At 44.2% G+C, this 14,302-nt stretch overlaps 1 protein-coding gene and 2 long non-coding RNA genes across 3 annotated transcripts; 1 reads left to right on the forward strand and 2 right to left on the reverse strand.

Annotated features, from left to right (window-relative positions):
• Positions 1 to 582: 582 nt before the first annotated feature.
• LOC128893746 (uncharacterized) lies at positions 583 to 3,744 on the reverse strand. The gene is made up of 4 exons (XR_008461401.1): positions 3,103 to 3,744; positions 2,005 to 2,169; positions 1,769 to 1,903; positions 583 to 1,691 (listed from the first exon to the last, which is right to left on the reverse strand). It is a non-coding gene; the product is annotated as an uncharacterized LOC128893746 (long non-coding RNA).
• Positions 3,745 to 5,275: 1,531 nt separating this feature from the next.
• Positions 5,276 to 7,072, reverse strand: LOC128893745 (uncharacterized). Its single transcript, XR_008461400.1, has 4 exons — positions 6,932 to 7,072; positions 6,503 to 6,590; positions 6,080 to 6,382; positions 5,276 to 5,726 (listed from the first exon to the last, which is right to left on the reverse strand). It is a non-coding gene; the product is annotated as an uncharacterized LOC128893745 (long non-coding RNA).
• A 182-nt stretch (positions 7,073 to 7,254) lies between these two features.
• LOC128893730 (zinc finger protein 530-like) lies at positions 7,255 to 13,579 on the forward strand. The gene is made up of 4 exons (XM_054154930.1): positions 7,255 to 7,389; positions 7,489 to 11,406; positions 11,656 to 11,815; positions 11,874 to 13,579. Exons 2-4 carry the CDS (start codon positions 10,034 to 10,036, stop codon positions 12,516 to 12,518), a joined length of 2,178 nt encoding a protein of 725 aa, XP_054010905.1. The 5' UTR covers positions 7,255 to 7,389; positions 7,489 to 10,033; the 3' UTR covers positions 12,519 to 13,579.
• The last annotated feature ends 723 nt before the right edge of the window (positions 13,580 to 14,302 follow it).

Raw genomic sequence — 14,302 nt, forward strand, 5'->3', positions numbered from 1 at the left:
TAGCTCGATCTCAGCTCGATCCTCTCTTAGGGATAATTACGTTCCAAGGCTCCACCTTGGGAGGCTCGAGTCATTAAAATACTAATTGTTCGGGCATGCATACACGATTCGACTGACTTCGTTACCGCACGAAACAATCGTGAATTAGTATTCCGTTTACGAGTTTACGACACGACCGAATAAATGACTCTCGACGCTTTCCTGTTAGCGCCAACGGAACCAACGGAACAAAAATGCGAAGGTGGCAGATGGTTCGGTCGATTTGTGCGGACACGAGGCAACCCCCGATAGAATTTGCAGACTCTGATACAAAGCGAAATAAACTGCAAGCCTCGATGAATTCTTTTCACCCTACCCGCTGCTCGTCTATTTTGAACGCGTTAAAAATTCATGTCTTCGAGGATGCTTACTTCTTTCACGTCGTCTTCTTTTCAGCCTGCCGGGGACTATGGTCAGGTCGAAATAAACCGGGCCACTACTCCCGGAGAAGTGATTCAACTGTTCGCCACAGTGCATCGACTTATGCTTCGATTCTTATGCTTATGATTCGATTATGAAATATCATTTGACGTTATGGGATCTTTTAAAGTACGACCATTAGGACGTTTAAATAATTGGAATGGTTCAGCTCACAGTGAACTGTTCTCTAGGGACAGAGAATAAGAGCACTGTTCTTGGACTATAAAACGCATTATCTTTTACGTTCGGTATAATGCGTGCAAATATAAGGTATTATACAGAAGCATGAACGCGAATATATTGGTCTAGATAGAGAAAGAGAGATAGAGAGAGTACGAGGACAAGGTTAATCATGCCGGTATACACTGGGTCAAAATACCCGTATGCGTCAACACAGCCTGCTTGTGTTAATGCGTGAGAGGGCATAAGTCGACGGCTCTATTACAAGAGGCGGGATTCCACAGTTGTTGAGAGCCTGTGGTTTCGACATGGATACCCACCACGGGTTTACTTGAACATACACACGCAGAAAACTACGTCAGACCACGTCAGATATCACAGATCAGCTGTTCGGTACCTCGTGGTACTCGGTTACTCCACATAATACCATGAGAAAGTCGCTACCAAAGTAACAATCCAAAGTTACTGCGTAGTTTCGTCGCTTTAACCTTGCGGGCCGCATCACGTTGATCTTCCCTGATGTCCCGACTCTCTCTTGTTAGTACTCTCCACTGACTCACGTTAAAATACATTGAGCCAAGGCTTGCGGCGCGGGTTATTTTGATCCCGCGCCACCAGTCGAGGATTAACGTGACTCCACCGCGATCAATCCATGGTCTACGAGCTCTCTGCTCCGAAACGAAGACGCGCGCCGCGAATTTCATCCCCCTCGAGGCAGGGCTCCTGCTCGGGAATAAAGGTGCCTCTTCTTGTAGCCACAACTCGCAACCTACAATTCGGTGGCTTCCTACGCCACCGCCCTTTCGCGCGGGGCGGCTCAACCACTCGTGCCCCGGCCACCTCTGACGAGTGCCAAGTGTGGCGGGAATTATGCAATTATTGCGTTGCGCCCGACAATTGTCGCGCGGAAAACGGCGGGTGCCTGAATGGCATGAGTGTCTCGAGGAAAGGGAGCGAGAAACGGGGATTTCCTCGCCGATTTACTACCGAGGCCCCCCCACACACACCCCTCGCACGGTTCCTTGGTTAATTCATTCTGTGATGTGGCCTGGCTAAAAGAGAGAAGTGTCACGAAATGGTACGACTAACGCTTTCTAGATAACTTTTAAGATATAGTTCAGGGCCTCACCGAGTCCTCTTCAAGCTTAGCATAGGCTAATCGTAACTTTCAGCCTTGATGTGATCGAAAGAAGTGCCCAAGAGTCTAAACCCTTTGGCACTGAGGGATCCTGAAGAGACTACTTTGGAGTCCGCTGCACGCCAACTGCTCATAGAACAGAAAGAAGACCTTGGATCGGGTGTTTTGATCGCATCGAATTTAGGAGGTCACAGGGTCAACAGTGCCAAACATTCCTCCTAAAATACCTGGAGGAGTGAGCCAGCGTTTTCCACGCGCGACGCTCCTTTCTCCTGGCGTGCCAGTGTTCTGTGTACAGAGAAGTTTCAGGGCGTCAACAGGGAATCCTCGCTGGCCCTAGGCGCATCCGCGTTAGTAGACCTCCCTTGAAGCTGAAGAACCGACAGGATACCCTGAAATCCGTGAAACATTATCAGTCCAATCCAGTTAAACTCCAGATAATCTATAAAAGCTATTTAATCGTTCCAGATCAAGTGCGTTCAACTAAACAAAATACCGAGGACTTAGCAAGCGCACGAGGCGATAGAAGTAGTTTGATTTTACGTGAAAGCGACTTAATCTATCGCTGGACGACGGTTTATTTTCTAGTCGATACGATGGGCCGAGACGAGGCAGCAGAAAAGGGAGAAGAACAAAAAGAAGAAGGGACAGATAGGCACGGTGCAAACCGCTCAACGAAGGAAATAGAATTCAGTGGAGAACTTCCTTCATTTCGACTTTTACCGGCTCTTAGCCAAAGGAACGTTGCGTTGTAACGGGTGACGCTCGCACAAAGGTCGTTAAACTTTTACGCTGAATGTTTTTCTTTATCATAGATGAAGAAGTCGGTAAAAAGTTTATGCAACTCCGTTTTATATAACTCCGCTCTCAGCGAGGGGAAAACAAATTTTATGACTAATAAAATTTGTCGCGTGGCAGTGATTCGTCACCAACGCAAACACGCTTCTTTAATATAAGAGCTTAAGGATCTAAACCGAGGATCTCGAAAACGTTGACAATAATGCCTTCATGAGGTGCGCTGACAAAGGCACCCTATATTCCCCAGACGGCATAAATTTCTCTCTGCTTGAAGCGTTCGGTTACGTTTATACACCGACCTTTTCCTCTGTCTGAAAAATCGCTTAGCTGGTAAGCACGCACAATGACTCGCTCGTCACGGGGAAATTCGTTCGATCGGTTACGCTGTCGAGCCCCAAAGATTTGTCAGCCGAAGCCGCGGCGCGGGGACGGCGTTCCCTGGACGAAGTTAGGCGAAAAGAAACGAAAGAAAGGCGAAGAAGAAACGAGCTGGCAATCTCATCAATTCAAACATCCATGGTAGATACCCCTGATAATATTTACTGCACGGTCCGAGGCGGGGGTGGTCGGAGGGCCGTGGAAGAGCCACTCTGGAAGAGATGAGTCGGTCCATTCAAAAGACGCTATTAACAGCGCTATTGTCAGGACGACGTGAAAGCGGCGTACGTGAAATTTAAAGTGAACCAATATCACGCTACTAATTCCAGTTTGGTTCGGGAAAGTATCCTGAAACAAAAAAAAAAAGGGTACCGTTAGGATACATTGTTCGTCACGAAACAGTGATACCACGCCACTTGACGTTCTCGCCCTAAAAATAAAAGCGTCGTAACTGGATTACGCTTGTTTATGTAAACGCGCATTATGCAACGCGGGATTAACGAAGCATCGTATCCGCCGATCAACGTGAATCCCCGTAACGAGTCGTTAATACTAACTCGAATTGAAGTGAAATTTAAAACGTACGCAGCGGCCACGATTTCCACGAGATGCGGGGGTCGAGGGAGGGCCCACCCTCGGTAGTGATCATCGACTGGAACCAGGGATCGAGGAACGCATCGTCCCGAGGAGATCACAGAGAAAAGAGAAAAGTTTACGAGGCGCGTATGCGCTGCACACGATCCGGGCTACGGCACAATTCGCCACTAATTGATTTTACGACGCCCGTTATATTGACCGTGAAGATCGTCGACATGGCTCGCAGGGGTGCAGATGACACCCTGGTGCGAGCCATGCATGACGCCCTTTTTCGGGGACACCGAGGAATCTCTATGCACCCTGATCCTCGGGAGCGATTTGATCTAGAGCCTGTGTCTGCGCTCTGCTCTTTGTCTTTTAACACTTCCAGTGCCAGGCATACTCGTGAAAATATACATTATGTTAGTATTTAGTTTAACAACTCGATGAAAATTCGCGAATCCTAGCCTGACTTATTTTTCTCCAACACCTTAGCTTCACGATTCATTTCTTAATCCTTAGTGAACATTTCTGGCACCCATGTATGGGCTTCATGGACAAGTTCAGCCCAGGAAGAGTTTGTAAACTAAACGTTAACGATATAGAAAGAAGAACTTGTAAATAGTCGCGCAATCCAAGAATAGTTTCGGTATAGAGGTCACAGCCTCGATTTCCGTCTCGTGGCATTAGTTGCCCATAAAAGAACGGAATCCCCAGGCCTCCAATAGGATCGAGACGATCTCAAAAGGAGGCAAGATAGGAACGAAGGAAAATCCGTCTCTCGTTCTCTACCGCTCCTTCGCTATCTCTCGCTCCAATGGACGACGAGACAATAGAGCGACGTTTGCAAGACGCGATAGCAGTCGGATTAATTCTCAATCGATTTCAAGGGAACGAAGGCCTCCTCGACCCTTAGAATTCGGGCTTCCTCGACGAATACGCAACTTGTTGTTCGAGCGTCGCTTCAAATACAAGGTTTGAGATTGATCATTTGTCAGTAATCCAACGCGCTGGCCTTTGTAATAAGGAACTTTCAATAAGTAAATTCAATATATTGAATCTATATATGGAATAAACATAAAAAAAAAGAACAACAAAGGTTGCAGTTAACGTTACTACAAACACCAGTACGATCTTCTAACAGTAATCATCTCCTAATTTTACATCGGTACTCTTTTAATGCGCTTCAAATGCTTGCAAAGCAGCCATGCACGTTTGGAGTATTGGCACGCGCAAAGGGGCCCGCGAGGATCGAATTATTGTTATCGCAACCATCTGGCCGTCACTTCGACGAGCCTGAAAGCCGACGCTGGCGTTCTATCAGATCAAAGGAGGCCGATGCTTCCGCTCGCGCAGAATGGAAAACATAACGCGAAATCCCCTGGCGAATAGATTTCCAAAGTGAGCGTCGAACGGATTGCCAAAGTACCCCGGGGACCGCGAGAGTTTTACGGGAAGAGGAACAAAGAGACCTGGCCCCCGTGCGTTTGGATCCGTTCGCTATTGTATCGGTCTTCAGGGGCTTCGAATATGCGATGTCTACGATCCAAGATACGGAGCGAAGATCAAAAGAGTCTGTTCGCCAAGTTCGTCTCGAAAGTGAACGTTTCTTTCCGTTGATGCGGCATCAAGGTTGTCTTCGCGAGTACTCGACTTCTGGGGAGTTGGATGGGAGGAATCCAGAGGAAGCGTTGCACTGAAGTCATCGATGTGAAATCATGGATATTATTACATGGATTAGATTGCACGGTGAGTAGGTTACTGAATTTGGATAGAGTTACCTTGAAATCATTGAAACATTAATTTTTTTTTAATCGTGATAGAGTTTTCGGAGAAGGGTGCAGGGTCCCCCATCGATGAACGCATGAACTGCCGATTTTAGGGTGGCTGGAAAATCGATGAACTTCTGGCAGGTCCTGAGGACTAATCGTGATCGATGATCCGGCACGCAGCAGCACGTGAGTGGTGATCTATGGCGTGGAAACGATCGCGATATATGGTCGAGAAAACGTTTTCGCCAGGCGTCGTTTGTTCGTCGATGAATTTAATCATATTTCTCATTTTCATAGCATTTGTTTTCAGGTTAATATTTCATAACTGATATAATAATGGAAGTATACTATCTCGTTGATAGATAAGAAAAATATTTTCTATCTCTTCTAGACCATACTCCGATGACGACATAACGTCCATAGGCCTGCAAAAAATAAAATATACTATAGGAACATAAAACCAGGTTTAAAAGATAGTGTCGAGGCTCGATTTTGACTGATTTTCGAAATTAGACAAACCGGGCCAGGAATGCGGGGGCAACTAATTGCTCCCCGGGTTTCGACCCTTCGAGCATACCGACGCGTTCATTTTCGGGGCACCAGAATGGTACGCGATAGAAATCTCGAAATTATAGCTCGCTATATAGATGTTCCCGTGGACAGGGAAGCTCGTTAGGCGGTCGAGAGTATCGATGACCCTCATTAGGTAATCATCTTTTAATTAAGCCCGAAAGAAGGGGAGAAAGACGCCGCTGTTACGAGCGCGAAGCGTGATTACCTTGCTCTACCGGTTCAACGGACGGGTTTGTGTCTTCGAATGGGACTGACATACTACTTGACGCACTCTAATCTCAACGTGTATGGATAGATACACCTCGATCCTCTGTCAGGTGTACTTTTAAAGCGGCAGGGAACTCGTAATCTTCCTTTGTGGCGAACGACTCGGCTTTTTCTCCACAATACGTGACACGTGTTCCATTCTTCGAAGCGACGATACCGCCCATCTTGCTTGCACGTGTTTACGCGTAATCGTTTCGCGTTACAGCCAAATATTATGACTCTCGTGACCTGTTTGTCGGGACTGTAAACAATAAATCTCTTGTCGAGCGTGCGAGTTTAAAATTCAAACCATAACCTTTACTATTCAGAATTCAACGATCGTATTAAAATATAGCCAATAAGAACAAAGATCTATAATCACCTTTGTGGGAATTTTTCCATGTATCTTGACAAAGGTTAGTAACACTACTGTTTCCCGCCAAAATCTACCGCGGTCACACTTGCATAACCTACAATTGTAATCTAGTTATTGTAACCGATCGACACTGAAAATTCGTACGAATGCACATTCGAATAACGATTGGAAGGTAAAGAACGTTTGATTTGTTATTTTAGAGTAAAAGTTTCGATCAAAATTACGTATCACGTTGAAAATGTATCATTGTACGTTTTCATTTGGCGTCTATTACATCGTTCTCGATCTTTCTATATCTTTCTATACGATTCGTCCGTCAGGTAACGTCATCTGTGCCCATTTTTATGCATGTAGAGCAGACGAAAAACGAGGTATCATCGAAGGGGAGATGCAGAGGATAGCTCTGGTAATTGATACACAGAAATCGCAACTGACCTGCGGAGGATGGGTTCGTGGAGGGATGGTCGACGAACGGTTGTTTGACGGCGCCAACCCCCCTGTCGAAGCACTGCGAACCTGGTATCGCATTCACGGTCCACTGCTTCAGGATTCGGGTCTCCTACCATGCCTCTACGCTGTCTCGTAAAAAAGAAAGGAGAGAGAAAGGGACACGGCGAAGGCTGAGCGTCGTCGACGATCCGTAACCCTCGATCGTCGGTGTCAAACGTATCGCGCGGGCGAAACATACTTAACAGATGGTTAGATGAGGAACGCATTTGTCTTACAAATCGCGGTTACGGAACGTCCATGTTGCCTCGTGGTATGGAAACACTTCGAGATCCCTGCTTATCGACGGAGATTTATCGACCATGCTTTGAGAGAATTATTTATCGCGAAACTAGGGACGCGTGGCGTCTAATATCTTCGTCAGGGCGTCTTGAAAAAGTCTCGCGGTAAGATGATACATTCTCGTGTTCATATTGTATTATTCAGTCTTTATTCTTTTCATTTGCTTATGCATACATACGTGGATGTTGTTTAATGTGCTTCAGGGGTTTTTCCCACGTCAGGGAAACAGATAAATACTCGATGTCGAATCGCGAAGGTAACCACAGTCGCATCACGTGTTCGTCGTATTCCGATACCGAGTCATGAGTGCGACTGCATGCTAATCAGCAGATGGGAGCAGGGAATGAAAATAGGAGGTGCTTCGAGGGGGGCTGCTTCGGGTAAAAAGTAGCACACCAAGAGGATGGTAAACCGTTTTAACGATCTTATAAAGATAAATTGATATTAATCCGTTAGATTTAAAAGAATAGATAGCTTTACCAAGTATTACACGTTCTGGCAAGCGAAGTAATCTACGAAGAGGGCATAAGTCGTGGTCGCGTGGTAAGAAACGCCTCGGCAATGTACACGGCAGGTGCGCGTGCAGACAGCTCGAGGCGCTTACCAGTTAACCATGGGGCGGGCAAACTTTTTCTGAAAGGGCCAAGCAAGAAGCTGCGGGATTTACCGTGCCAAAAAGAGGTCACGCTATGCTAAAGCGAACACAAGTCTTTTTAATCATCTTGTCAGGGTAGTATAATCCGTACATATCATCCGTAAAAGTTCTCACTGGGATACTACTGCTGCAACAGGCATCGTTTCTACGTTCGTGGCGTGTTAACCTTTTAGATAAAAAGAATACGAATGGCAAAGATATTCCTTACCCTAAAGCGAATAGATTAGTTGAAGTTCGTAAAGATAGTTTACCGTGTGTGTCCATTTACTCTACCGTGTGTGTCCAGCACTCGAGAGAGAAGATGAAAATGAATGGACGCAGCTGTAAGATTCTCATTCCCCGAGCACGCATTGGCTTTTTGCCAAGTCGTGAGCCCGAGCCATTAACGCGCGGGATTGCTTATCAGTTGCTGAGTCCGCGTTATTGCGACGCGGTCGTCGACGGATGACCAACCGAGCGACACGGCTGTGTTTCGGTCCCTGTGCCACCTAGATGCCCCCACGTCTCGTAACTCGCCAGATATCGACCATAAACGACGAAAGTGATCGCGCGTCCCTGATATCGACTTACCATCGATTTTATCAATAAATGACAAACAAATTCTCTTCTAGACATTTTTTTATTTTATTATTTATTATGTTTTCAAACGTTATAATAGGATTATATCCCCTCCCTCGTTTTCATAACCTAAAGATAACCTTACTTTTCTTCGATTGATAATTGGGCTAGATGTTATCGACAGACAATTAGATTTATCGTAACGTACAAAAAATTACGTGTGTGTACGTGTGTGTGTGTGTTCGTAAGAGGGGTTAAGTAATAGAAACAATTACTCGAAAGTATGAGAATACGTAGTGAACGTATATTTCGAAATAATACCATCGACACCCTACATAGTCATCCTACACTCGTTTACCATTTACTTCCTGGAATAATTGATTACTACGGAACCTTAATTATAGGTTACCGTGCATAACAATAAAACTTTCATTTTTACCTGCATCTCGTCCAGCTTGGTGTCAAGCTGTGATCGATCGACAGTCGCATTCTAACCTCCGTGAAATACCAAAAATGCGCTGTAATGGAAAAATTGTGAACAATCAAAAGTATTTAGCTAAAAAGAAATACGACAAATTCGTAACCTGCGAACATTTAAACATGGTGGAAGAAATCGCGTCGGCGGTACAGTGTTGCCAGTACGGAAATGCTCGATGACGCTATTGCCAGGTTTGCTCCCTCCAAAACCGCGCGTGCATTGGCAGCATTGTTTTTTGGTAGTTTACAAATAAAATGGCCGATATATGAGGCTATTTTGTATGGACAATAAAATATGCAATTCTGTAAAATTAATGACCATCGGCCGTTCGTGTATGTACGTGAAAGTATAGGTACAGTGCCGCGAAATACGAGAAAAGAAGGTGAAGTGTGAGTGAGCGTGTGGGAGTGCCGTGAGAAGAAGGTGGAGGTTGTCTTTCAAGACCCGTGGACGCCGCGGGCCCGAAGACCGAAACGAAGAATCACTTAAGGGACTCTAATACATAGAAAAGCCAGCCGACCGCTGTATTTTTTCCATTGGCGCGCGGTGGCGCGACAACTAAACGAAAACGACTCTAGATTTGCGGAACCTGGTTTACAGCACACGGGCCCCCTCTGCCGCCTGCTCCAATTCTTCGAGTGTTCTCGCCTCACCTCCTGAACACTGTGTGTTCCTGAGTCAGGGAAAACAACACTTGGGTACACGCCGTGTACACCGTTGTTTTATGTCACATATGATAACAAACACACAGCGTTGACCACCTTGCAAACATTACTCAACGTATACTGATCATCCAGACCTATCGAACAGCACTGCGTACCCCAATACTATTATACCACAGAGCCGCTTTAGGCAGATATGATTCCCAATCCTGAAACCAAAGGCCGAGATACTGGAGTGTGACGGGTACGTTTACTTAGAACCTTTCAAAATATTTCCCGCAGACCAATTCGTGGTAGTGGAGAGAAGTGGTGTGGACGATGCGTTGACAGAGACGGAGGGGCCCACGAGCACCGCGTCCAGCCAGCCCACCCCCTCCGTTACCCCTGTGTCAAACATGTGCACCACTCCTGGCAACGTGGGCACAGGATTTGGGTATACCTGGTCCTTTGGCGGACCTGGTGCTGAAACCCGAGAAAATGCTCAGGGTGAACTCACTACCAATATTAGTTACGCGGTGAACAACAATCAGGATCAGAGTTCGAGTCAGAAGATTCAGGTCGACATTAAGCCCACCAAAATCACCAATAGTACGCACCGAAGACCAATGTTCACTATGAACGAAACTTGTCAGCAAACTCCAACCACCCACCATGGCCATACAGCTGGAGCTCACAATCAAACTCATGTCCGTATTAAAAAACAACACGATGTATTTTCGTTAACATGCGATAAAGGCGGTTGCAATTGCGACGCCGCGCATCCGACACCCCCGCCGTCTCTTTTCTCTAATACGTTAGTTTTTACCACAGCCGATAAGCATGCCATGAGTAAACATTTCATGACACCCCTTGGACCAATACAACTTACAGCGGAAGAGTGCAATGAAATTTTAATGAAAAGAGCAGCAGCTGCCTCGAATCAAGCCAACGTAAACAATGTGACGACGAGTCAAACAGATAGCACAGCCCATTTTGGACACGTTTTAACGCACGTTAATACCACTCAAATTGAAACCAAGGTAAAGCAACAGCAAGATATGGGAAGTCAGGTCCGTGTACCAAAAGAAAGACCGTACTCCTGTTCTGAATGTGGGAAGTCGTTTCTCTTGAAACATCACCTTACCACGCACGCGAGAGTGCATACCGGGGAACGACCTCACGTTTGTGTTCATTGCGGAAAAAGTTTTGCACACAAACATTGTCTTCATACTCACCTGCTCCTCCATAGCGCGGATCGACCGTATCAATGCCGCGAATGTAAAAAATCTTTTACATTAAAACACCATCTAGTAACGCACACGCGTGTACACACGAGGGATCGACCATTCATTTGTCAAGAGTGTGGGAGAGCATTTCCTTTAAAACGTCACCTAGTGACTCATAGTAAATTCCATTCAGGAGAGAGACCTTTTGTTTGCGAAGAGTGTGGAGAGTCGTTTTCGCAAAAGGACCATCTCACGATGCATTCGCGCTTCCATGGCAGTCTACATCCATTCGTATGTCATGATTGCGGGGCAACCTTCCAGAGGAAGTTCGAGTTAGTGAATCACGGCCGCCTCCACGGCAGAGTTCCACACTCGTGTACTGTTTGTGGAAAAGAATTTCTACAAAAGAGAACATTATTGGCACATATGCGTTTACATACAGGAGAAACACCGTTTGCTTGCACCGTTTGTGGAGAGGCTTTCCCTCGAAAAACGGACCTGGTTGCCCACTCTAAGATTCATAACAACAATACGAACACGGATGAAAAGGGTCTGATGTGCAGGTAAGCATGATTTCTATACTGGTAAATTTTATTGTACCGTATTAAGGTGTGACAAGCAAAAGAATTGATTCAGGAAAACTACCGACAGTAAGAATGGAACAGTAGCAATGGAATTGAGAGGCTGGATACTTTCATTTCTTAGTCAAGTCGATTCATTCATTTGTCAGACCTTAAGCATTTCGAAACGTACATTTAAATCAATTTGAAACGAGTATCCTTCAATCACTTATGCTATGTGAACTGTTTCAGGGAATGTGGATTGGACTTCTCGAATCGAGAAGCCCTTACTTTGCACTTAAGGTTACATTCTGGTGATCGAACGCTTGTTACGGACCTTTGTGGACTAGCAGCCGCCTTCCAACAAACTCCTGGACACTTCCTCACCCCCAACACTCCAGCAACCCATCAGGTATCACCTATATCGGCATAACATACAGAACACGTTTGTAAAAATGTTGGTATTGCAGATGAATGGACCGATTGGAAACCCCGGTGTCAGCCATATGCACGGTGCGACGCAAACATCACCACCAGTGGGAGCGGGCCCAAAACCGAAACCACATGTTTGTCCTGATTGCGGTCGTGGATTTGCACAGAAACACGGTTTGTCCCAACATCAACGGCGTCACACGGATGGCAGCTGCCACATACGATCCCACGTGTGTGATAAATGTGGCAAAGCCTTTTACCAGAAGAACCATTTGCTACTGCATCAACGTCAGCACATGGATCCTCCTCCGAGTATACTCCGGCAACAGCAGAGGCAAGCTGCGCAGGCTGCTGCCCAGCAAGCACAACAACAGCAACAAGCGCAGCAACAACAACAGGTGCAGCAACAACAGGTGCAACAACAACAAGTGCAGCAACAACAGGTGCAACAGCAGCAGCAGCAGCAGCAACAGCAAACACAACAGCAGCAGCAGCAAACGTGCACGGTAGACACAAAAACAATACAGCTACAAGCGATACAGCAACAAGTGCAACAACAAGTTCAACAACAGGTACAACAGCAAGTACAACAACAGGTACAACAGCAAGTACAACAACAACAACAGCAACAACAAGCGTGCTCTGTGGACACTAAAGCAATACAGTTAAATGTCACTATGTGAGACGATATAGAAAGTGGGGACTGGACAGTCCCTGGAACAATAGCACTCCCAAATGCGCACCCGGCTGCCACCCTCTGCACGCACTTCTCTTGTACTAACAATACACATTAGATATATTTATTATCTCTAGAATCGAATACGAAGTAATCAATTTTATTACAAGAGTATATATACAAAGTATACATATTATATTCTAAATATGTAAGGCTTGTAACAAGAAAATAAAAATAACCATATATTAGTGTTTTACATATACTTTATATATCATTTACTCTAGATATGTAAAATGAAACTAAACAAATTAGTTGCCTTAATGAGATGAAGAATTTTAATGAATATATTAACTATTGTTTGGTGAACTTTTTTTTTTTCATTTACTTTTAATTAGTAGGACATCACTTTATAAGAAAACGCATATTGAATAAACAAACATAAAAAAAGAATAAGTTTTTTTATGTACTACTGCTTTGTTGTTATCCTTCATGCTGTGCTTGTATGACGGAAGTCGAGAGAAACGTTTGATCGTGTGAGTGATCAGTAAGGATGAGTACGTAGAATGTATCAAGAAAGAGGGAGAGGGTGGCAGACACAGCGCATTTACGGAGCATTTTAAATTGTAGGTCTGCCCGACGAAAAAGAAGAATGAGTGGTGTCTAATACGTACTTTTACGTTACACGGTACGCGCAATTTGTTTAACAAATTCTAGAGAACTAAGTAGAATCGCAAAAATTTATATTTCATTGTCGTTTTTAATTGATTTCGTAGAATCGTGTACATTTCGAATTGTTAAAATGTTTTGTTTTCATGTTTTTACATGATCGTACTGTTTCTATTTCTTAACTCCCGTACTATTCTAAGTTCGTGGTAACTTGGACCTTTTTTTTTACTTTATAATATTGGGATGATATGCGTGAAAGGCGTTGACATGTTCTCGAAAAATCACTCAGTATAGCGGACTTTTGTAATAGTTTGTCAGAGATATGTAATAGTTAATAGAATTGCGCAAAAAAAAAAAAAATGAAAGAAGTAATAAAGGTAACTTTCCTACATAGTTTTAACACATATACATATTTTTCCAGACAAACACAGGCACGCATTCGTTCCCAGCTTTACGCTAAAATTAATCACGAACTTGAACGATATTCGAGAAATTTTTTTTATGTAACGTCAGGCATTTGTTCGATCTTTTTCAAGTAAAACAATTTGCGTAATACGGGTATAAATGCTTTCGCCATTAATCAGATCATCTTCGGTTACATAAAAGGTTAATAAGACTATTGCGCCTAGAAGAAAATAATATATTACAGTACGTATGAGAAAGAATTTATTTTTTTATATTCTAATACTTTTTCTAGCCATAATAACTCTTATTAACTTTTTACGTATCGGAAGACGATCTAGTTAATCATCGAAAGAGTTTATATTTGTACTGCGTAAATATGTCGTACTTGAAAAAGAAGATTGAACAAGTGCTGTAATTATCACGAATGATTTTACTTTATCGAAAATGAATAGGTAATATTCGGTTACAAAAAAAAAAAAAAAAACAGTTGTTTAACGATCAAACATTGTAAGACAAGTTTTACTGTACTTTTTATATCTTATTCGCGACTAAGATGTTTTTCCTTTTTCTGCATTCCAGTCTGCGTGTACAAGAGACGGATTACCATGTCAAAGTCATATTTTGCCCGCATATCATGAAAATAAATGAGGTACGCGACTAATCAGCATTCCTATTTTTGAAACCACAAAAAAACGCGAGTCTGCGGAAAATGCATTCATC

The sequence above is a fragment of the Hylaeus anthracinus genome, unplaced genomic scaffold, assembly GCF_026225885.1.
Source record: "Hylaeus anthracinus isolate JK02 unplaced genomic scaffold, UHH_iyHylAnth1.0_haploid 3, whole genome shotgun sequence".
Taxonomy (NCBI): Eukaryota; Metazoa; Arthropoda; class Insecta; order Hymenoptera; family Colletidae; genus Hylaeus; species Hylaeus anthracinus.